The 22,178-nt window shown below is 39.7% G+C and overlaps 2 protein-coding genes across 4 annotated transcripts in view; one reads left to right on the top strand and one right to left on the bottom strand.

Annotated features, from left to right (window-relative positions):
- The window catches only part of taok3a (TAO kinase 3a), a 55,228-nt gene extending 36,983 nt beyond the window's left edge, over positions 1-18,245 (top strand). For all 3 annotated transcript variants that reach the window (XM_026342786.1, XM_026342787.1, XM_026342788.1), the window contains 10 exons: positions 1,112-1,279; positions 2,426-2,623; positions 4,503-4,640; positions 9,923-10,159; positions 11,250-11,378; positions 12,274-12,477; positions 13,096-13,335; positions 13,897-14,109; positions 14,574-14,756; positions 16,869-18,245. In XM_026342786.1, coding sequence (XP_026198571.1) covers positions 1,112-1,279; positions 2,426-2,623; positions 4,503-4,640; positions 9,923-10,159; positions 11,250-11,378; positions 12,274-12,477; positions 13,096-13,335; positions 13,897-14,109; positions 14,574-14,756; positions 16,869-17,039 — 1,881 coding nt within the window. In that variant the 3' untranslated portion in view covers positions 17,040-18,245. The remainder of the gene's footprint in view (positions 1-1,111; positions 1,280-2,425; positions 2,624-4,502; positions 4,641-9,922; positions 10,160-11,249; positions 11,379-12,273; positions 12,478-13,095; positions 13,336-13,896; positions 14,110-14,573; positions 14,757-16,868) is intronic.
- An 803-nt stretch (positions 18,246-19,048) lies between these two features.
- pebp1 (phosphatidylethanolamine binding protein 1) lies at positions 19,049-21,021 on the bottom strand. Its single transcript, XM_026342793.1, has 4 exons — positions 20,773-21,021; positions 20,327-20,436; positions 19,664-19,764; positions 19,049-19,481 (listed from the first exon to the last, which is right to left on the bottom strand). Exons 1-4 carry the CDS (start codon positions 21,004-21,006, stop codon positions 19,264-19,266), a joined length of 663 nt encoding a protein of 220 aa, XP_026198578.1. The 5' UTR covers positions 21,007-21,021; the 3' UTR covers positions 19,049-19,263.
- Positions 21,022-22,178: the final 1,157 nt, after the last annotated feature.

Here is a 22,178-nt window from a genome sequence, read left to right as displayed (position 1 = left end):
TTTTCATTTTATTTTTGTCTTGATGTCAGTTTAGTGAATTGCTTTGAACAACTACACTCACACATTCTTTCCCACCCCCACCCCACCAGCTCCACCTTTCTGCTCAGGCCCACTGATTATGTAACATAAATAATTACAGAAATGCATAATGGCTTAGTCCCCACCAAATTACAAATCGCTGAAAGGTTGGTCTGGTCACATCTTGAAATGTCTAAATCTACATTAGTTTTACTAATCGATTTAGTTGTAAAACATTGTTCAAGTATCCTTTTATTCATCAATTTTTATATTGAAATTGTCACTTTGTTACGTACTTTGTTACTTTAGCAATTTGGGGATTTTCCTTCTGTAGAACATTAGTATTAACTGAGGATTCGTCTTAAGTAAACTGAAAGTAGACTTAAAAGACGAAACAATAAAAAGAGACAATAAAAGAGGCCATCTGTTACCAAAAAAATGTATTTTCTGGATAAAATTTCTATGGCTCTGTCATTAGCTCAGTGCAAATTCAAATACATGAAGACATAATTTATTTGAATGAAAGGGATTAAGAGTATTTATGAAAAATAGTTTCATGGAGAATCTTACACAGATCCCATGTGTTCAGTATACTACAAGAAGAAAGTGAGTGCTGGGACTCAGAATCAGCTAAGCAACCTTCAGGCGCCCTCTAGTGACAGTCACAGGTGTGGTGACTGAGATAATACACTTAAACATACAAGTTGATGGCAATTCAGTCCTAAAGTTTAAATTAGATGTCTTTTGAAACCACTTTATAAGATCTCATTTATCAGTATACAAGAACAATGTACAATGTAAAAGCTTTGATGTCCTGTAGTTTTTAAATGCCCTTTCACGATTTTTTTCCATGCATGGAGATGTTACTAATCTTATTTCACATAAATTACAATGTAGGAAATTTTTCATGTGACTTAAGTAGCTTCCAGGCTACCATGCTTCGTGTATTAAGTGATATATATGACCATAAATAAATGTAACATCCATAAATTACATGATATGAAGGCTGATGTTAAAACAACAGCTCTTTTTCTATCACTCTTCAAATAGCTTTTGCTTGAACTCACTTTCTCCCTTTGTTTTTTCTGACTAGCATGAGTTTGTGCGACGGGAACGTTCGCCGCGGATTCTCATCGACCTTATTCAGAGGACCAAGGATGCGGTACGTGAGCTGGACAACCTGCAGTACCGCAAGATGAAGAAGATCCTCTACCAGGAGAAACACAATGGGCCCATGGGGGAGAGCCAGGAGGAAGAGGAGGTGAGAGGGTAGGGGAAGTGGGAAGGCCATAAGTGGACAGTGGCGTATCAGTAGAAAGGAAAAGAAAGGTTTCACTGTCGTAGAGGAAAAAGTGTAAAATCACAGTAGCAAAATAATTTAAGACAACTGATTATAGAAATGAATAATCAGCTACCCTACATTTAATTAACAGGTGTGCAGGCACAGGCAACATAGATTAGTTTATACATATGAGGGCAATTTTTATGACCAGTGATGATTAAGTCATCCATTAACTGTGTGGTCTATATTTTAAAATATTGCTCAATGTCCAATTGCAGTTTATCAGAACACAGGTTAATGTCTTCAAATAGATTTGTCCCCCTCAAGAGTCCAAACAGTGAAAAAAATAAGCAGGAAGAAGGAACTAAATATAGTCCAAATTGGCTTTCTTAAATGAAATCTGTTTTACTAAGGTTACAACTGATTTACAGTTAATGACAGCTCACACAATTCCACCACTTCAACATCACAACAAATGGGAGCTTTGCTGCTGCAGCCGCAGTAGTTTGACAGTGAGATGGAATGTCCCTTAATTGACCTGGCCTGAGGCAGCATGAGCAGACGTGGACTGCCAGCAGCCAGAGTAGTGTCATCCTACACCACGTGACGCAATTCAGAGCAGCTACCAAACCTCACTGCAACATGACACCCCTTAAGGCTTTACTGAGAAAACCTACAGAGATACTGCCTGTGGGGAAAAAAATTATGGTCTGGTACATCTATAAGCTGTGCGGATTGATTCGTTTTATCTGTCACGTACACACACTCAAGTGAACTTCTTATCTGAAGACCTCTCAGTCAGACTAATGTGAATTAGCATTAGCATTGTTACATAAATGATAGAAACACATATACACATCTGAACAAATGGACATTAACCCTCTGGGGTTCAGGTTATTATGGGTTGTGACTACTTTTATTGGTCTCATGATTTGGGGGGTTAATTGCCATTTTGGTATGAATTTGACTGTAATGCAATCCAGAGGTCATCAGCTATTTTCCCTGTGTTGAGGTCACTGTATATAATAGTACTGTTTTGAGGAGCATGGGTCTACTGGGTAGAAAGAATCTGTGGCTATTTTTATTTGTGCACAATTGCATGGACCTGTGGATTCTCAAATGCAGGACAGTGAAGCAGCCAGCTGCAAGATGAACAGCCTGGGGAGCAACCACTCTATCCCCAGCACCTCGGTCAGCACAGGCAGCCAGAGCAGCAGCGTAAACAGCATGCAAGAGGTGCTGGATGACAGCTGCTCCGACATGACCATGATGCACCCCCAGGACTACAGCAGCACCCTGGAGTCCTCCCCGCACACCAAAAAGGTAAATGTCAAGTGTGAAGCAGGGCTGGTGGGAGGGAGGTGGTGACTGCACCATACCAAACCTAAAACTGAAAACTGTGCAATGTTTAATATTCCCAAGTTCTTTGGTCTAAGACAAGTACCTCTTTATTAACACCACCTGTCATGTTCCAAAGCAGGTGGAATTCCAATGAAATCCAAAAGCAAAGTCTGCTTGCTCAACACATTACTAATTTTCGCAAATCGTTGCAATGTCAAATCTCTTAAATGTTGCTTTTATAGTTGGAAACTGCATTTTATATTGAGTTTTTAAATAATGCTCAAGAGCCTGTCTCAAACTTACAGAAGCAAATCAATTGAGACAAAACAATATAGGACACTCTACAATATATTATAAGAAAACATCACAGACCCATACAATACTCAACACCAAGTGTATGTGTGAATGAACAGGTATTAATCTGGTTGGAATTGCCTTTGTTTAAAAGCTATTGTTCACTTATCAGAACTACTTGCTGTTGGTCAGAGAGCAGTGGACAGCAACTATTTGGGCCTTCTTCACTTTTTCTGTTCTTAGTACCAAAATGCTCAGTGCTTAAATGTTTTATACTAAGTTTATTATTATTGATTACCATACCTAGGGATTAGTGTGTTATTATTGTGTGTTATTGTGAACAAAAAAGAAGGAAAAGTAACCAATCAGCACAAGTCTAATCAGGAAATTTTATTTGAATTTCATTCACACTGTTTAGATGTCCCAGATATAGAGACAACATCAAATTAAACAGTCCTCCTAATTATAGCGATCACGTTTTTTCTTCTCCAGTAATTATCATCTTACTTGATTTAGTCAGTTAAACACTTTCCCCAAAATACTGTCCCACAACGTTTAAAACAGTCGTATTAGTATTCATTGAGTCCATAAAAAGACTGCAAGCATAATTAACAAATGCCATGTTCGTAGTACCATCACTTCCTTTCTGAGGTAATAACTGTGCACACCATGAATGGAAAAGACACACGGATCCGTACCAGCATCCTCTGCATTTCTCTCACTGTTTTCAAGAGTATGTGTAATCCCCTCCCCCTCCTTGAAACCATGGAAACGATCGACACAGTCTTCACTGTTTGGCAGACCGCATTAAGTTCATCACCAACACCGTTCACACTCTGAGAACAAAGGCTGTGTACACATGTCGACAAGCAGCACACACTCCCCACTTACAGCTCTGTCAATCTACACACACACACACACACACACTCGCACTCAGTACCCACAGGTCAACATAATGGCTGACATTCTCATTGAGTGTCTCATATGACTTCAAAATCTGCGAAGAGAGGGTTGTCACTGCTCTGTCATTCTCTTTCTTCATCTGTTCTTTGTATTTTGACAGTGCATGAATAAGGACGTCACTTTATGAGCAGACAGCCAGTGTGTTGTTTCGAGTTCAGGGGCTGAGCTGAGAACAAATGAAAGTGACACATATTGTTTTTACATGCTGATGAAGTTCCCTCCTCACATGAATCAACTCTTTGGTCCCCAGGCTCCTGAAAATGTTCTGTTTTTAATGAGTGGGATGAGTGTTGACATTTTGTTATGTTTTGCAAAGTTACAGTTGACACAGTTTTAGAAAATGCTGAAGACTCCTTTTGAAATTTAGATGCTGTGTGACTGAAATCCGCAGGGAATTCTGTCGTTTAAAAAGTCTCTGAATAATGGTGAAGAGTTTTAAAAATGCCACACTTTTGAGTGAGTTACAGTGGGCATTTACATATAAATCTTTACACCTTGTTCCCTTTGGTGCCATTTTTTGGCCTAATATATTAAAAGCTGATTTTGTATATTTTGTGTAACTGTCTTACTCATGTTGTTTTTCTCCTTTTTGTGTTCCTCACAGGACCATCTTTACAACTGGGACGATGGAATTCATAGGGACCACCGGCCAGAACTGAGGCCAGCTTCCTCTGACAAGAGCAGCCAGGCCCAAAACTACAAGAACCAAGGCCGCTTTGCCACAATAAAGTCAGCCTCACTGGTAAGTTGAACAGAGTCATTGTCCCGCTTGATTTCCTTTTTTGAAGTATTAAAACATATTTGTCTTGGCTTCTGGGATTTCAGGATGATTAACATTTGTGGAATATTTACTTGTGGAAAAACATTTTATTTATTTATTTTTCTTTTTTTTTTTTTTTTTACAAAGACCGAAATCTTGTCGGGACGTTATGTTGTCCACCACAGCGTCAAGTGGCATTTTTGACTTTCGTCTTGAAGTCTAGGACATGTGCTTGAGTTTGATAAAATGTTACTGAGTGTGGATTAATGTTAGATACAGAAACAAGTGTAGATATTCTTTCCACTTTGTTTCTTTACTTATTCTCTCTCTTTTAGCTATTTTTTCTTAAACCTTTCCTCCAATTCACCTTGTTCCTTTTGTTTTCTCCTGAACTACTCCACTCGTTACCACTCCCCACCCTTCTCCTTTATTTCTCTCTCACTCCTCTGTAATTGATAATACATCATTCTCTGGTCTGTCTGACTTGAAGGGGGTGGAATTTTGTCTCTCTCTCTCTCTTTTTCTTTTTCTTTTGATGTCTCTCTTTCTTTCTCTCTCTCTCTCTCTGTCTGTTGTCATAGAAACCAGCTCTAGTAACTAGTACGTAGTTGTGGTGTTGTGTCTAAGCATATATATGTGTGTTTACCCATCCATGACCCACTGGTTTTAATTGTTCCTAGTGCAGTCTTGTTTTAAACCTGACATCAGAGAACATGAGCAAGGTGTTTGTGTGGTTATGCGTATGTGGCTTCATATTGTCCTTGGCCAAAATGTGAAACACTGATAGACCGGCATTGTGTGTATTTTTTATTGACCACTATTATCCTTTCACACAATTTCGGGGATGTGTTAACAGTAGTCGTAGCAGTCGTAGTGTCTCATGACTTGCCCTCATGCAGCAATGCCCACTATTAAAGTTTGTGGATGAAGTTTGATTCAGTTAAGGCTGTGAAAACTTAACTAGTATAACTAGTCTCATTTATTTATTTTCAAAGGGGTTCTTTTCCATATTTAGCAGTTTAGAGCAAATAGACTGAAAGGGGCATGACATGCAAGGCCCACTAGCTGGGAATCAGAATGGGTTATCTGATATGTAACCTAATTATTAGGTACTGCAGTTTTCTGTCTTTATTTTTAATATCTAGCAAAGCAAATAAGTGGAAGTCTTTTTCTCACAATTAGATTAGGCTATGTCATTTTAGTTTTTCACCCATAAATCTGATGTATGTCATTATTTTGACATTATCTCATAAATATTAGAACTTCTCTCACTCTAATCCAATCTTATTTCTCTCATTTGTTAGTCATACTTGTGAGCAAAAAACAAATAAAAAAAACATAGTGAATTGTGAAAAAGATTAGTCTTTTGTACAATTTTGAACTTTTGTAGACTTGCTGAAGAAATGGGTTTTCATTTAATTCTCTTAACAACCCTTGGCCTTAGCAGATAGAGTATGGTGACAGTGAAACTCTCTTCTATGCTTTACACAAAGAGAGAGTTCTGGTGAGATTTCTCATTCACGTTATTAGACAAGAGGTTACAGAACAGATGAATTAAACAAACAAAAAAAAAAAAATCTCCCCTCTACAACTCTTTATAGATTATTATCAAAGTAACACTAACAACATATTTTCAGCACACTATTTGAGTTCTAACTCATACTTTCGTGTTTGGCTTGTATGGATTGAATTCAAACTAAAATACATCAGATGTTCGCAGCTGAGCTGGCACACACTGTGTTGGCAGCTCTGTGTAACTGAGGCTGTCTGTCTTGAAAAGAGGCAGCATCGTGTAAACCACAGTATCTCTGTTGTGTGATAACGCTGGTCCTGCCCGCCGGTACTGAAAGAGATGACATCATCTTTTTCTGCTAAGCGCAGACGTCCTCAGAATGGCCTCGAGTCGCTGTGACTGAAATCCGCAGGTAGACAAAGACGTGGGGAAGAATGTATTGATGAGGGTTAAGGGATACAAAAGAAAAGAGAGAGAGAGGAAGATGGAGAACGGAATAAGAGAGGGAACATTAACATGCATGGATTTAGATTGAAGAATAAACAAATACTGCCAGTAAGTTACACTCTCAACAGCATACAGTATGTTTGCAAATTCCAGAGAGAAACATTTACCTTGAATAGAATTTCCTCATATTTCCCAATGACAGATGAAATCATGGTGTTTGAGGGAGACTGATGAGAGATTAAAGAATGAGTGAAATAAAAGAACGTGATGGCAGAAGTAGGGAAAGAGGTGCTGGAGAACCCAGATGGGAGATATCAGGACGATAAGGAGGACAAGTAGAGAGAAGGTTAGATAAACAGAGGTGAGACACAAGAGCAATGCGAATTGAAATCTGGACTAACAAAAAGGACAAGTAGGGAGAAAGGCAAAAAGAGGATGATAGGCTTTGTCACTCAGAGGTGACATGAAGCATAGGAGTGGGAAAGCTTGAAGATAGAAGAGGAACAAATGAGGAAAAAACTGTACAGTAGGAAAGACATATGGAATATTATGTAGAGAGGTCAAGAAAAACAGAGAACAGGATGAAAGAAAATTGAGGGAGATATAAGGAAAAGGCATGAGGAAGGAACCAGCAGCAACAAAGACCTGGATGTAATACGAAAAGGAGAATAAATGACAGAAGTAGCAAGTGAGAGAGGACAGAGGTTACTATAGGTCAGATAAAGAAAGGCAGAGATGATGTTGTTAAATGTTTCGCACCATCCACTGCTTGATGGGTCTTCAGTTCTTTGTTATAACCTGTAAACCTATCAGGATGTCTACAACAACTGAACAAACTGCAGTCCAGTTTAATTAAACACAAGAAACCATTCATCTTTCCCATCAGTCAGCTTTATTTGGCAACGATAAAAGCTTATGGGTGATATACATTAAATATTGCTTTATTATTATCTGCTAGCTAGCTACTAGCCGAAAATAATAAAGACTTGTCACTGGTAAATATAAGATTTTGTGGTTAAACCAGATGCACCTCTGCATCCCTTTTGAGGCCCAAACAGATGCGGGAATACAGAGGCCCTCACATTTCTGTGTCTACAGGAAAACAGGACAGTAAATGAAGGGTCTGTAGAGGCCTTTTGCTTCCTCTCTAAAGCCAAATGACTTCACCATATGCCGCTTTATATTTGTAGCAACATCGTCGTCTTCTATTTTGTATTTAAAAAGGGCCTTTTGGGCTTGAAATTTGGTACTTTTTTGATGTAATATGGAAGAACATTTTAGTGCGAGTCTTTTGGGCGAATAATTACTCCTTTAGTATTCTCCTATAAAATATCTGTATAAAAAAAAAAAAAAGCTGCTCACTTGTATCATTCTTTTAAGTGTTTCCGTTTTCTTTCTTGGCAAGAAAGAATGTTGTTGTGCAGAATATGTTCCATTTTCATCAAATTGAATTTCTTCTCTACAACACAAAATTCTGCTGAGAAAACAACCTTGACTTCCTATGCTAAAGGGTTTTTTAGTCAAAGTAAACCAGCTCTAAGATTTTGGGTATATTCAGTCTGTTAAAGTCTGTTAGCATATTGCCAGCCAGGAGAGCAGATATCTTTGTTTTTCCTTGGCTTTTAAATTAAATTTCTTATTAGACTCTTGAGTGTGATAATACGTTTTTAAAAATATGTTTGCCCTGATTGGTTATATAGGAGTAGAGCAGGGTCAGTGCATATTCAGTGACATGGAACCAGTGAATACACTGAGCTCGATCTGTCCGTGTGTCTAAATGGATGTCTACAAAAATAAAAGAGGGCACATTGAGTGCTCGCCTTGCTTTTTTGTTTGTATGTGGAGATAAATCAAACACCAGCAGCACAGCTTTTCATCGATTAATCAAATGATATATTTCAATATATTATATTTCTTGAAGGTAAAATAATCAAAACAACCTAGTCGGCTGCTAAATCCCTACTGATTTAGCCTGCGTGACCCCCACCTCTCCCTGAATATGATCTCCTTTCCAGTCCCTGAGCCTTGTGTGAAAGAGGCCACCACATGACGTGACTTGGTCCTTTGTGTCAACATGCAAGGTGGCCGCAAAGCAAGTGACTAGGATTGGGAGCTGCATTACATTACAGTAGGGGTATTGATTCAGCACAGTTTAAGGGATGATGGTGAAGGGGTTCAACCTCCAGCTGGCCTGTTTGCACGCTAATCACCATTTTCCTGTAGTGTAGATGCTCTTACTTGTCATTATTTCCATTTTTCCCTTATAACTCTCCATCTGCTGTTTCTTCTTTGCAATCACCCCCTCCCCTCATCTTTCTGACTGCTCCTCTCTAACCCCCCCACTCCAACTTCTCTCACTCTTTCTCAATGAGTTATTCATGTGACCCACCTGCTGTCCGCCGCTTAGCGTTAGCCCAACTAAAAAGCAGCTCTGTGCTCTTGTTGGCCTGTGGAGTCAGCCTGCCTTATTCACAGTTCACACGCCTGCTTCAGCCGCTGCGTGCCCAGGGCGCGAACCAAGGAAAGGGAGGGGGGTTTCGTCCACTAGTGGAAAGGGGGGGGTCTCAGGGTGGCATCAAAGCTCAGACAGGGTTCTGTCAGGCATAGGATGCTGCACAAGGTTCCTGGATGCTGGTGCGTTTGGCTAAAGTCGCCATCATGTTTGGCCTGAGGAGTTCAGGTGGAAGTTATGAAAAAATGCGGAGCGAGTACTACCTAGACGTGGAGAACCCTTTCTGCCCTCAGGTTGGTGTCAGGTGTAGGTTTTGCTAAAAACAAAAAAAATGACAATTATGCTAAGTCTTTTTTCTTGTCTTGGATTAAATAGAATTTTGTAACATTTTTTTTTTTTTTTTTTCTTATGCGTATCTTACTTAAACACATTTCAGAAGCTGCGTGGTTGTTTGATCTGTGCAGTTACTGTGTATATATAATGGTCAGATCAAAGAGCTTTTGTTGAGCTTCAATGGTAACTTCATCTAAGGAGATTTGACAGTAATTATTTTAAGGTCTCATCAGTAGTTAAAACTTTCTACTTCCTCTGCAAAACTGATAAAGCATTGATTGGTTGCAGTGGTTGAACTGTATTGCTCTACATTATTGAATAGATTCTATTTTTGGTTCTATAAATAAATGCATATTTAGAAGCAACAGGCAACATGGTAAATGTTGCTGTTTGGATGCACCTGTATATGTTAATACCCTTAAATATGTTGTATATTTTGTTTATGCCTTACAAAGTTATTTGGTTTAAAAATAAAATCTGATATTGTAGCATTCATGTTTCTGCAAACTTTCTCTACAGGTGACTAAGCAGATCCATGAGCATGAGCAAGAAAGCGAGCTACGGGAGCAGATGTCAGGCTACAAGCGTATGCGACGGCAGCACCAGAAGCAGCTGATCGCCTTGGAGAACAAGCTGAAGGCCGAGATGGACGAGCACCGGCTCAAACTGCAGAAGGAGGTCGAGACACAGGCCAACAATGCCTACATCGAGCTGGAGAAACTAGCAAAACGCCACGCTGTGCAAACAGAGAAGGAGGTGGGATTTTCAAGTTCTATAAAGTGGTGGGAGGACATAACCCCTAAGTTATACTACATACTGTATGCAATACCACGGTTGGCTTGCGGTGGGGGTTTGCTTTAGAAAAAGGGAAGAACGTGAATTGAAGTTGATATGATTCTGAATTCAAATAATTTTTGTTGACAAGTTATATTTTATTACAAAATGTTACTGTTTGAACAATGAAGCTCCAGCCTCAGTCCTACAGTGAATCCTGAGGAACGTTTTGTTAAGACTTTGATGCACACAATGCAACATGAGTGTAGAAGTGGGTCAGCTGCATATTTATATTTTAATTAGCACATAGCATACCAACCCAGCCGTATAGATAGTATATCTGTTCGTATAGACCAGCATTCACCCTTAAACAGCAGTAGAAACACATGTCACAAATGAGCGCGGCTCAAACCAGCAGGTTACTCGATATAACATGAAAGTGTTTTTCTGTTGATCAGTTTCAAAAAGGCCAAATTAAATCAGCCATGAAGTAATAGACTGTATCATGGTCTGAAAATAGGTTGTTAAGAACATATGAACAATTTTAGATCAGTTTATTCAAAGCACTTTCCAAAATGACTTTTAAATAAATTAGCTCAATCAGCTTAGTAAGCTCAACCAACCATTTAGAGTAGATCCCAAAACTAGGAACAATTCATATTGTCATTAAGTGGTACAATCATATTCATTAAAATTGTTATAGGAAATACAGTACATTTTTATTATTTTGCCCATAAAATGTTAAAAACTGTAAAAAAATGTCTGTTAGAAATTCTGTGAGGCCAAGGTAATGTCTTCAACTAACATCCAAATATAGTTTATATACAAAACAGAGAAACTGCAATTTCTCTTTATTGGTGATGCTGGGACTGAGTGTGTTGTGTATTTTCTTAAAAAATGTCAACCTCAAGGTTATTTGAATATACTTTGGCTTTTAGCTGGTACAAGTTACAGTAATATACTACTGTATTTGTTCACAGTTCATTGTCGAGGTTGTAGTCTGTATTCAGCAAAATATTCCTTGCAAAATCCCTCACTCATGTTTAACTGCTGTTTTGATGTGTTTCCTTAGATGAAGACAGCGTTGGTGGATGAGAAAAAGTTCCAGCAGCAGATTGTGGCCCAGCAAAAGAAGGAGCTGACCACTTTTCTGGATAATCAAAAGAAGCAGTACAAACTCTGCAAGGAGAAGATTAAGGAGGTGTGTAGCGTTTGTTGGATTCATTTTTACTCCTTAGAAGAGCTCCTTTGTACAGCTCTTCTGTGTGTGAAACGTGCTCCTGGATCCTGCTCACTGTTGATTCAACCCTCTCTGACACACACTCAGTACCTCTGAAGTAATGTTTTGGAAGCTGTGTTCAGTCGCTCAGCCTACTCACTATGTACCTACACATATACATACACACAAAGTGATATGCAGAATGTAGCATTTATATGCCTTGACAACAATGAAACTGAGTCCAGGCAATACTCCTATGGGCTGGATGTGTGATGCACTGTGTTGTGAGTTGCAAGATAAGGGACCCAAATTAGGTCAGCACAGTTAAAAGAAAGCATCACTGGCAGGGAGAGATATTTCCCACCAACTGAGGGCTGTAGTGGAATTAGACACCACAGAGAGAGGGGATCAGGCTCATGTGTTAAGTGCATTAGTGCAAATTGTAGATTACCTTAAAACCCATGAAAGAGAAAGAGAACTCATACTGAGGAGGGATAGATTTGGCTGAAAGTATCTTTTGTTGTTTTTAGCCCCTCTCTGGCTTTGAAAGTTGTCTGTAGTTTGAGACAGAAGGTCAACTGGAGTTTGCTGTGTGCTCTGACTGGCTTTTCCTCCATATTCTTCCATATTCAAAACCTAATAGACTAATATCTCTACCACTGCCCAAACATATCAGTCTTTGTTTTAATGGAAAAATAAAACTATAAAAACTCCTAAATTACTAGTGTAATATTAGTAACCAACCAGCCACACGTAGGTTTAGGAATTAAGCGATAGTTGAGCTGCAGTAATGCTAACGCTGACTATGCTTCGTCCTTTATGTTCTGTCAAAATTCTCTTTTTAATTCCTCTGCTTTGAACTTTCACCTCTTCTCAGGAGATGAACGAGGACCACAGCACACCCAAAAAGGAGAAGCAGGAGCGTCTATCCAAGCACAAGGAGAACATGCAGCATTCCCAGGCTGAGGAGGAGGCCCAACTCCTGGCTCAGCAGAGGGTTTTCTATGACAGGAACTGTCGTGCCTTCAAGCGCAAAGTCATGATTAAGAGGCACGACTTGGAGCAGGAACAGATCAGAGAGGTGTGGAGGAAGTATATCCTTAATATCATAATGCAGTCAAATAAGTCATAAATTAATAATGGTAGCTCTCAACTCAAGTACACAAAACTGGCTATGTCCAGTTCAAGGGTTTAAAGTTGTTATTGTTGTTGGTGCTGGTGTAAACAGGCCAAACATGGTTATAAGACCAAAACATTTTTCTCAACAAACTGTGGTTTGTCCTTAATAATTACTCTCATTGTTCTTGAGATCTGTGAGGTGTTTCCTAATAACTTTAAGAAGATTATTACAGAGTAAAGTAAGGCAACAATGTTATAATCTGAAAAGCTGCTGTTTAAATTTTTGGGAAATCCTATTTCGTGAGAAATTACATAAAACTCTAGTATCACTGTGTTGATTAACTTACAAAGCGTTGAAATGGAAAATGAATGAAACTGATTTAATGTGTGAAATGTATTGATGTTTCAGCTGCTGATAATGACAGCTAATGTTCTAAGCTTGACACAAACAAAGAGGAAAAGTGAATTGAAAATGTAAATGTCACATTGAAAACGAGCTGAACAAACAATGTTAATTGGCCTCACCTACTGAAAGTCATCTGTGCGTCCTTACACTTCCTTCTCCTCCCGCTCTTCCTAGGAGCTGAACAAGAAGAAGACCCAGAAAGAGATGGAGCACGCCATGCTCATCCGCCATGACGAGTCCACGCAGGAACTGGAGCAGCGGCAGCTGAAGACCTTGCAAAAGCTGCGAATGGACCTGATCCGCCTGCAGCACCAGACAGAGCTGGAGAACCAGATTGAGTACAACAACCGGCGTGAGCGTGAACTCCACCGCAAGCATGTGCTGGAGCTCCGGCAGCAGCCCAAAAATCTTAAAGTGAGTCGACACAGAGACAATAAAGTTTTTCGATGTATAGACGTGGTTCTCATCATTAGCATATAGGTGCTTACCATGAAGAGCTAAAGGTAAAAGAAATACCTTAAAGCTTTTGTTTTTGAATTCCTTTTTAAAAATTTCCTTGTGCCTGTTAAAAGACAATTGGATCCACCTCAAGGATGGTGCAAGCCATGAGCAACGTGTTTTGGGTCGTTTTTGATAAAACTGTGATGCAATGTGGATGTAACATTAATTTGGAAAGAAAACTGAAATAACATACAAAACATGTCATCTCTGAACGTGACTGAGTGTCTGAATGATACAGAAATAAAGACTAGAACTGTGCATTTTAGTTATTTTAGTTTTTGTTTAGTGTGTGTGTGTGTGTGTGTGTGTGTGTGTGTGTGTGTGTGTGTGTGTGTGTGTGTTTGAGTGTTTGACCTTTCGCCTTTAGCAATAGAGACTTTAAAAACTGAAGACAAAGATTTGAACAATGGACTTTACTGACGTAACCTGGCGTGTTCTTTAACTTGAACTGTCAACACTCTTTACCTTCATCAGGCCTTGGAGCTGCAGATCAAGAAGCAGTTCCAGGATACATGTAAGGTGCAGACTAAGCAGTACAAGGCCCTGCGCCACCACCAGATGGAAGTTACGCCTAAGGCCGAGCACAAGACGGTTCTCAAGGCCCTGAAGGATGAGCAGACACGCAAGCTGGCCATCCTAGCTGAGCAGTATGAGCAGAGCATCAACGAGATGATGGCCTCTCAAGCGGTAAGTTAAGAAATGTTAGTTTTTTTCTTTCTTCTAATTCACGCAGGAGCTCTTATTCAGAAGATATTAAGAAGCCTTTCTTCACCTGTTGCTTATGAGTTTACATTTTCCCTGTTTGTTTATCCTTATCTCATGTCTTGTTTTTGTCTCATATCTTTGTTTTCTTTCTTTTGCCTACCCACCTCACCCACAATGTCTTTATCGAATCTGTAATCCTGCATCCTTCCCTCCCTTTCCACTGTCCTTTCATGTCCTGTCTCTCCCCGTTGCCCTTCCATTTTCTTCTGTCCGCTCATTGCTACGTACCCTCCGTTCTGTCTCTATTCCCTCCTTCCCTCCTTCCCTCCTTCCCTCCTTCTTTCCTTCTGTATGACATATCCATGTACTTGCACCCACATCCCTGTCTCTCCTCCCCTCTCTTTGTACCGCCCTCTCCCCTGTTGCGATCCACGGTCGGCTGTCAGCTGCGTCTGGACGAGGCCCAGGAAGCCGAGTGCCAGGCCCTGAGGCAGCAGCTGCAGCAGGAGATGGAGCTGCTCAATGCGTACCAGAGCAAGATCAAGATGCAGACCGAGGCACAGCACGAGCGTGAGCAGCAGAAGCTGGAGCAGAAGGTGTCGCTGCGCCGGGCTCACCTAGAACAAAAGGTGTGGTTAAGGAAATACTCTTGTCGTTTTAAAGAAGCTATACAACTGGATGTTTTTTGTTTGTTTTTTTTTACTACTCACCAGGACATGCTTAAATTTTTAAGTGTTTCCATTAAAAAGTGAAACCATTTTACACAAAAGACAAACAAAAGCTCCAGTCATCAAAGTTCCCCCTCCATTGCAGATTGCAGGTCTTTCTCCCTACGTGATTTTACAGTATGTACAATTTAAAATGATTTTTGTATTTTTACTCCAACATGCTGCTCCAATAGGACTCTCAGTACATCATATACATAAAGTAAAGAAACCTTTCAAACGTGTGATGCGTTTAAAACACGATGGTGATTTATTAAAATCCAAACTCTATCTCCCACTTTTGAGCACGCCTCGATGCTTAAGCAAACAGGTCCGAACATATATTTGCATCCACTTCAGAAGGCAGTCCGGACATGAAAGGCAACCGAGACTGACATTCATGTGTTCACACAGATACACACACACATTTTCCCTCACCACAGGTGGTGATAACAGTGGCAGGTCCTCCCGCAGGGATAAAACAACCATTTCTCTCCTACACACTCCTGATGGCGGTTAAATTTCTAGATAGGTATCGTTCTATTATTGTTTTATTATTACAAATTTTTTGCGTCCTGCATTTAGAATGTCACATCAGACAGTTGTTATAGGTTGTTGTTGTAGAAGTAGTAGTTATTAATAATGTGTTTCAGGTAATTATAGTTTCTGTTAATGTAATTTTTTTGTACAGTTTTAACAATTTTTATTCCCCAATTTGTTCGCAAGCCTCTCCTGATGGAGAGACATGTTTAATGTGACTATTCAGGCAGCCTGCCATGTATACCAACGACATGTGATGAGATTAGAACAGCTGAGTACGCCTCCTTCCGAAGTGACCGACGTCATCGCCACAGTCTAGTAGACAGCACTCCGACAACAAAGGAAGAGATATTTGAAATGCCGCCCCAATCCAGTTCTGCCGGGTCCAGCTTGGTCTGTGCAGACCGTGGTGGTCTGTTGCCATCTACTGGCTGCGTACAGATCTGCATTCGGGGTCCAGGATGATGTCATGGTTTTAGAAGCACTATTGTCCTCTGGTTCGGTTCATGGTCAGAGTCTGGAGTTTTCTGTGCATGCTCAGTAGTTGGCCACATTGCCGTATTGCACCATGCGGTTCTTTGTCTGCACCTGTGGATGTGCGTGCTGAGTTAATGTGGGTGTTGGACTAAAAAAGATCCAGCAGATACAAATCCTGCCACGATCGCACCTGATTATTACAAGTTAACACACTCAGACGTTCCCAGTATAAAACAATGCACATCAGTGTCTACATTCAGTTACAATATAATGCGATAAAAAAACAACTGCGAGGAGGGAACAAAGCAAGATGAACAGCTCTGCAGTGTAATAAAAACCATTCGTGAAGGTTGCAGTGTGACTGTGTCAGTGAGGTGAATTAAACATTAGACCAAAAAAAGTATGTTAGATCCCAAAACTGATATTAAAGATTGATTCAAAGTTCCTACACACTCATGATACACAGCTCCACATTTTACTTAATTAGAGGTCTCTTTGAGGACACTGTAGGGATGTAGAGACAAAGCTCCTCACATTATTGTTAATTTTGTTCCACCTCTTAAGATGAGACAGTTCGAACATTCGTATTAATATAAGCACCTGGTCAGGATCAAAATCTCCTGCATAGTCAACACCTAACAGGCATAAAACAACAAGCCTGCATACTTAATGTACTGTTGATTCAACCATTGCATTACACTCACAGGTGTTTCTATGACGATGTTCATCTCATTTATATCAACAAGGTGAGGCTTAATTATAGAAACACTCCTCTGAATGATTCAGTACATCCCCTGCAGCATATTACAAATGAGACGTTCATCAAATTTTAATGCACTGTTACTTTGTTCTGACTTTTTTTTTTCTCTTTTGTATGTTAAAATAAAAACTAACGTTCTGTTAACATTGTGCACAAAGTACGGTTCACACTGAAATAAAAGTATAACTATTAAATAAAAGAGCTAATTTAAAAATTAGAAATGGATGCCTGGATGTTCATTGTTCCCCTGTTTCCTGCAGATTGAAGAGGAGCTGGTTTCCCTTCAGAAGGAGCGAACCGACCGGATCAAACACTTGCTGGAGCGCCAGGAGCGGGAGATCGACAGCTTCGACATGGAGAGCCTGCGCCTGGGTTTTGGCAACTTGGGAAACCTGGGCCCCCTGGACTTTCCTAAGGACGACTATAGATGAGGGGTTGCTGTCGGTGCTGCCGCCATCTCTCGTAGTCCCCAGGCGTCCGACTGCCTCAGAACTCAATCTCCTCCTCTTTTTACCTGACCTGACAGTGCAGGTGTTCACTGCTGCTGACACCCTCACTCAAACACACAAACACATCAAACCAACGGCTCCAGCATCAGCTCCAGTGTGATTTCTGGGCCGATCAGACAGAGTCGATGACAGTTTTGAGTGCCCCCCAAACCCACCTAAACTTCCTCCCCCTCCTTGCCTCTCTTGGTGTCACAAGATGATAAAAAAAATATGCTGGATAACTTGTAGTTGTCTTGTTTTTGTAACAATAATGAAAACATAGTCACGGTGTTTTTTTGTTTCTTGTGCAATGATGACACTTTTGGGGTAACTAAAAGTGGAAGATGAGAGAAGGAGGGAGAGAAAAATGAGGGCAGATCAACAACCATGCATTTTTAGAGGTCATTATTATTATTATTATTATTTGTTAGTACGTTTTTTTGGTCTCAAGTGCTGCAAAATAAATAAAAAGATCTCTCAAAGCGATAAATCAAAAGAGCCGATCCTTCCGCAGCCGTAGGTCTGCACTGCTTCTGTCAACTGTTTGTGGTATTTATTCACCAGGACATTTTTATGGCAAATTTGAATAATTTGATACTTTGAGAGAAAAACATTATGATTTACATACAGGTACACTTAATAATAAATGTGACTCATTTCAGCGAATTTGATTACTGAGGGGAGGGTGAATCATGGTACTCTATGTGTATCGTACTGATTTCTCTGCACTGGCAGCCAATGTGAATAACAATACATGTGACACGTGAACTCCCAGCTAGCACAAAGGGCTTCATGGGGGGGGGGGGGGACTTGTACTTTGTGTATAGATGGATTTATGGAGAGCTTTTACTTATTTTCGTATTGTATTTTAACTGTCACTCAAATCAAAAAATAATTTTTAAAGGCGCTTTTTTCCCTCCCCCTCCTCAGATAGTATTTGAGGTCCAGTCGGCTATCAATGGAATGATTTTTGATTTTTTTTTTTTTTTTTTTGCTTTACACAACTTTCAAGCTGTGTACTTTCTTATGAACCAGACCAGTATGATGCTTTATTGTTGCATGCACTTTAATTTTTTTTCCAGGTTAAAGAAAGCATGAATCTGTCAGAGCTTTTAATTATATTTGTAAATAAAGTGCTCATCACACAAACTAAAGATGTTTTATTATACAAATGCAAATTAATACTTCACCACATGATTATATTTGTAGTATAGTAACTGTAAAACAGGGGTAGATAATAAATTACAACAGGTTGGAGCTGAGCTGAAAACATGGTCCAGTGCTCAACATCACATTAGATCTAGTTTTTACTATTCTCTATATTCTGACAAAACTCTACAACAACTACATTCAACAAGGTTGTTGTGGGATACTCAGTGATTTGACTCAAAAACAAAAAAGCAGCTCAATCTGATCATCGGACTGTTGAACACAACAAATCCTCATCATATTGCAAACTGGTAAAAGCAAACAGTTGTTAGCAAGAGCAAAAGTTATGTTGGATAACACGGAGTAAAGTTCAATAACTCCTGTCTGCAGTACTCTTACTAATCCCAGCTGTGCGACTTTGATTCTGTACAATTTGCTGTAATATATTTTTAAAAATTACAAAACTATAATAATAAATTATTCTAATGTTTCTGCTTTAACTGAAACGTTTAGCATTACAACATTACTGAGCTCATCAGTTACAGTAATCTTTGGCTAATTGGAAGCTCTACTTTTTGAACAGGTGCATTCTGGGAGACAGGACCTCCCATCTAGAAACTAAATAATATAAAGATTATGCTCACATCTTTCTGCTAACTGCTTCTTTTGTATCTGACATACAAAGTACTCACCACATTTAAGATAAAGTAGCATCAATTATAATACTTTATGATTAATAAAAAGATGTGACGGAGGATTGAACTTGGTTAAAAAGACCACAGCATAATCAAAGAACACAACTGTTCCAGTGTTTAACAGATTTATTGCAGATGAGTACAGGCGACGTCACTGAGAGGACTTAAATTTTGCCACATTATGAAAAAAAAAACAAGTTACTCAGTGTCATACTCATGAAAAAGCTTTTTTTACTGTTGGGGTTTTGCTTCTTGCAAGAATGGGAATTTCCAATAGACCAGTAGGAATTCCTAGTGCATAATGTTTTAGAATAGAGTCTTTTTCATTTTCCAGACAGCTGCTCGTACAGTTTGGGAACATAGTTGTCCCACTCGGCCTGGTAGCAGGTTCCCGCCACCGGAGCACCCAGGTTGTATTTCTTCCTGAAGCTCTGGATCTTGAACTTGCCGCGACCGTCTCCAGAGCGATTGGTGAGAACGGGCTCGGAGCAAGACAGGCTGCCTGGCTGCTCGTACACGAGCCACACGTATCTGTGGAGACCTGAGAGAGACAGAGGATTTTAGAAGTTGCATTACAGCAGAGGGCCAGGTTAGAGATGCTCAAGGCTGCAGATACACAAATTCAAATTTTATTAGGACACATTCTGCGTTATTTTTAAAATATAATGTCATGTTAAACTGGTCAAAATGAAAAACACCGCTAATGTTTCCATTCTCTCTTACCTGTACCCTTCGGAGGGCCAGAGCCCACGTAGTCCGACAGGACGCAGCCCGAGGACACATCATTCCCTTTCATGTTGACCACCAGAAAGTGGTGCCACTCCCTTCAGTAAAAGATAAAAAAACACACGTGAGGAATATTTGGATGAAGGTTTACTGGGTCAGTGTTAGCCAACGATCAGCCAACGAGCTCCAGACTAAATATACCTAAACCACTGTGTTAAAGTTTATGTGGCCACAAGACCCGTCTGCTATCAGACATGATAAACCACTAAATTATTGCATTTGAGAAGCTTTAACCAGCGAATCTTTATATGTTTTTACTTTTAAATGACTGTTATTAAGACTTATTAAAGCGGCACTGCCCTTCAATTGCCAACCATGACTTGCAATTCAATTTCACATTCAGCGGCAAGAACAAGTGATGAGACTGTTTGCTATTTCCTGCTAGTTTGTGATCTGATCTGACACAATATTTGCAAGCTGATAAAACACGAACAGACACGATCCTTCATGTCTTTTATTGAGTTTGAAGATCAGATCACGTTATACAAACAAACAGGAATCTGCCAGGTTACTGTGAGGTATCAGACATCACTTTGTTTACACTGTTTACACCATCTCCTGTGAGTTTGCTTTAACTTTTAGACAGATCATCTTCCTCACCTGAATTTAGGATCTTTCCTGCTGGGAGCGTCCGGGTCTGTCAGGACCAGGGTGTACAGCTTACTGGCGTCACATCCTTCCCACTCGATGCAGGTGGGTCGACTCTGCACCTGCAGGTCAACACAAACAAACAAACAAACAAACAAACAAACGACAAGTGGATCTACTGAGCGTTTAAACGACTATAATAATAATAATTGCTCGACTTTGCTGCTGCGTCGCCCACTGAGGTCGCTGTTCACCATCCTCTGCATCTGCATCATTATGTAAGCAAACATTTACAAGCGTGCTGACTTTAACTCCCACATAAAACGCAAACCTGATATATTTTTAGTGTTTACTGAGAACAAGTCGTCTCATTCTTGTAGTGCAGCTTTCAAGCTAACGCTAACTCTCACTAAGTTAGCTAGCGGAGTCGTTAGCTTTGCGGCTGTTAGCTCACTAACCTGCGTTGGCGTGAAGACTTTGCCGAGTTCGTCGATTTCCAAAGAGCCATATTTGATGGTCAGAGCCTGTGCAGGCTTTTCCTCGACTTCTTGCAGGGCGAGGGGACCGGTCCACTGGCTCAGATCTACAGGCATTTTGTGACTTGTGTCTTTGCAAAACGCTGCTGCGTGTAACGATACCGCTGCACTGACGGAACCTGCCAACGGTGCTGCGTTCACGTACCGCCACAGCATAAGGATTTTCTTTCCGTGAATTAGAAATCAGTCGTAAACTGACTATAGTGGTTACTAGTTATATTAAAATTAATTGCACTTAACAGTAATATATTAGTAGAGATATAAGCTGTCAAAAGCGATGTGTGCTATTTTACGGATCCTCTTCTTGTTTAGCACATTTATTTTGTCCCGACATTCTGACTTATCTTGAACGTCACATTCAGCACTGACTGCATGTGAGCGGTAAGGGGGCGGCGTCAGGTCACTCTCACATGGACTGGGATTTGTTAAAGTGCCTGTCAATCAAATCACTGAGCCCTCCTCCAACATGGTCCATTAACACACTTTCTTTTTCCAGACTTTCCATTTTTAGCAGATAACCTCTGACAATTAGGACTGTTTCACTGACTGTGTGCATTTATTATCATTTCTTATTAGTTTTGTAGCAATGCTGTTTATTTGAACACCGCAGTGGTTCAAGTGGCAGGGCAGAGACACAAAACACGATTGCATTGATTCCCTTCATGTAAAAATGTCAGATAATGATGTCTTAGCAGAACTTTCACTGAGAGAGTGAAGCCTGATTAAATAAACATCCATAAGAAACTGAAATTTAATCAACCTGCATGTCTGATCCAGTATGTCATAAATCTGAATTGCATTTAAACACACAACAGTCCCACAGATTACTACACTGAAAATATTATACTACAGTGATTTATTTACATTTATTTCATGTTTTAATATTAATGTAAACATGAATTAAAGTTCTGCATGCACTGCATTTACCTTGATCATTCACCGTACACATTATATATGTATATGTCTATTTTATTGGTTTATAAAATGCTTATAACAAAAACAGCATGTTAAACCAGTGCACACAGTATAATATTATGTTATATACACATACAAAATCAGTCCACTACTTCAAGTAAACCTGTTAGAACAGTCATCAGATATCTGAACAAAATAAAAAAGGAAAAACGTTTTCCAGGTAAGTATAGGATGACAACTAGGAAACTGATCAAGCTATAAAATGCTTCTTGAGTCAGCATTAAATACTTTATTTCCCATTATTTACATTTAATGCTGCTTTACACTCCTACTCCACAAAGCTTCAGAGGGAAACATAGAAACATATTTATCTTAATTGCTTATACATCGTAATATTAGCACCTTTACTTGAG

Source organism: Anabas testudineus, chromosome 9 (assembly GCF_900324465.2).
Source record: "Anabas testudineus chromosome 9, fAnaTes1.2, whole genome shotgun sequence".
Classification (NCBI taxonomy): domain Eukaryota; kingdom Metazoa; phylum Chordata; class Actinopteri; order Anabantiformes; family Anabantidae; genus Anabas; species Anabas testudineus.
This window is presented reverse-complemented; position numbering and strand designations above follow the sequence as displayed.

Coding starts and splice junctions, on each gene's coding strand:
- pebp1 (XM_026342793.1), bottom strand. CDS start 21,006: ATGCTGTGGCGGTACGTGAACGCAGCACCGTTGGCAGGTTCCGTCAGT. Junction 20,437..20,772: donor AAGTCTTCACGCCAACGCAG/GTTAGTGAGCTA, acceptor GTTGACCTGCAG/GTGCAGAGTCGACCCACCTG. Junction 19,482..19,663: donor TGGCCCTCCGAAGGGTACAG/GTAAGAGAGAAT, acceptor TGTCTCTCTCAG/GTCTCCACAGATACGTGTGG.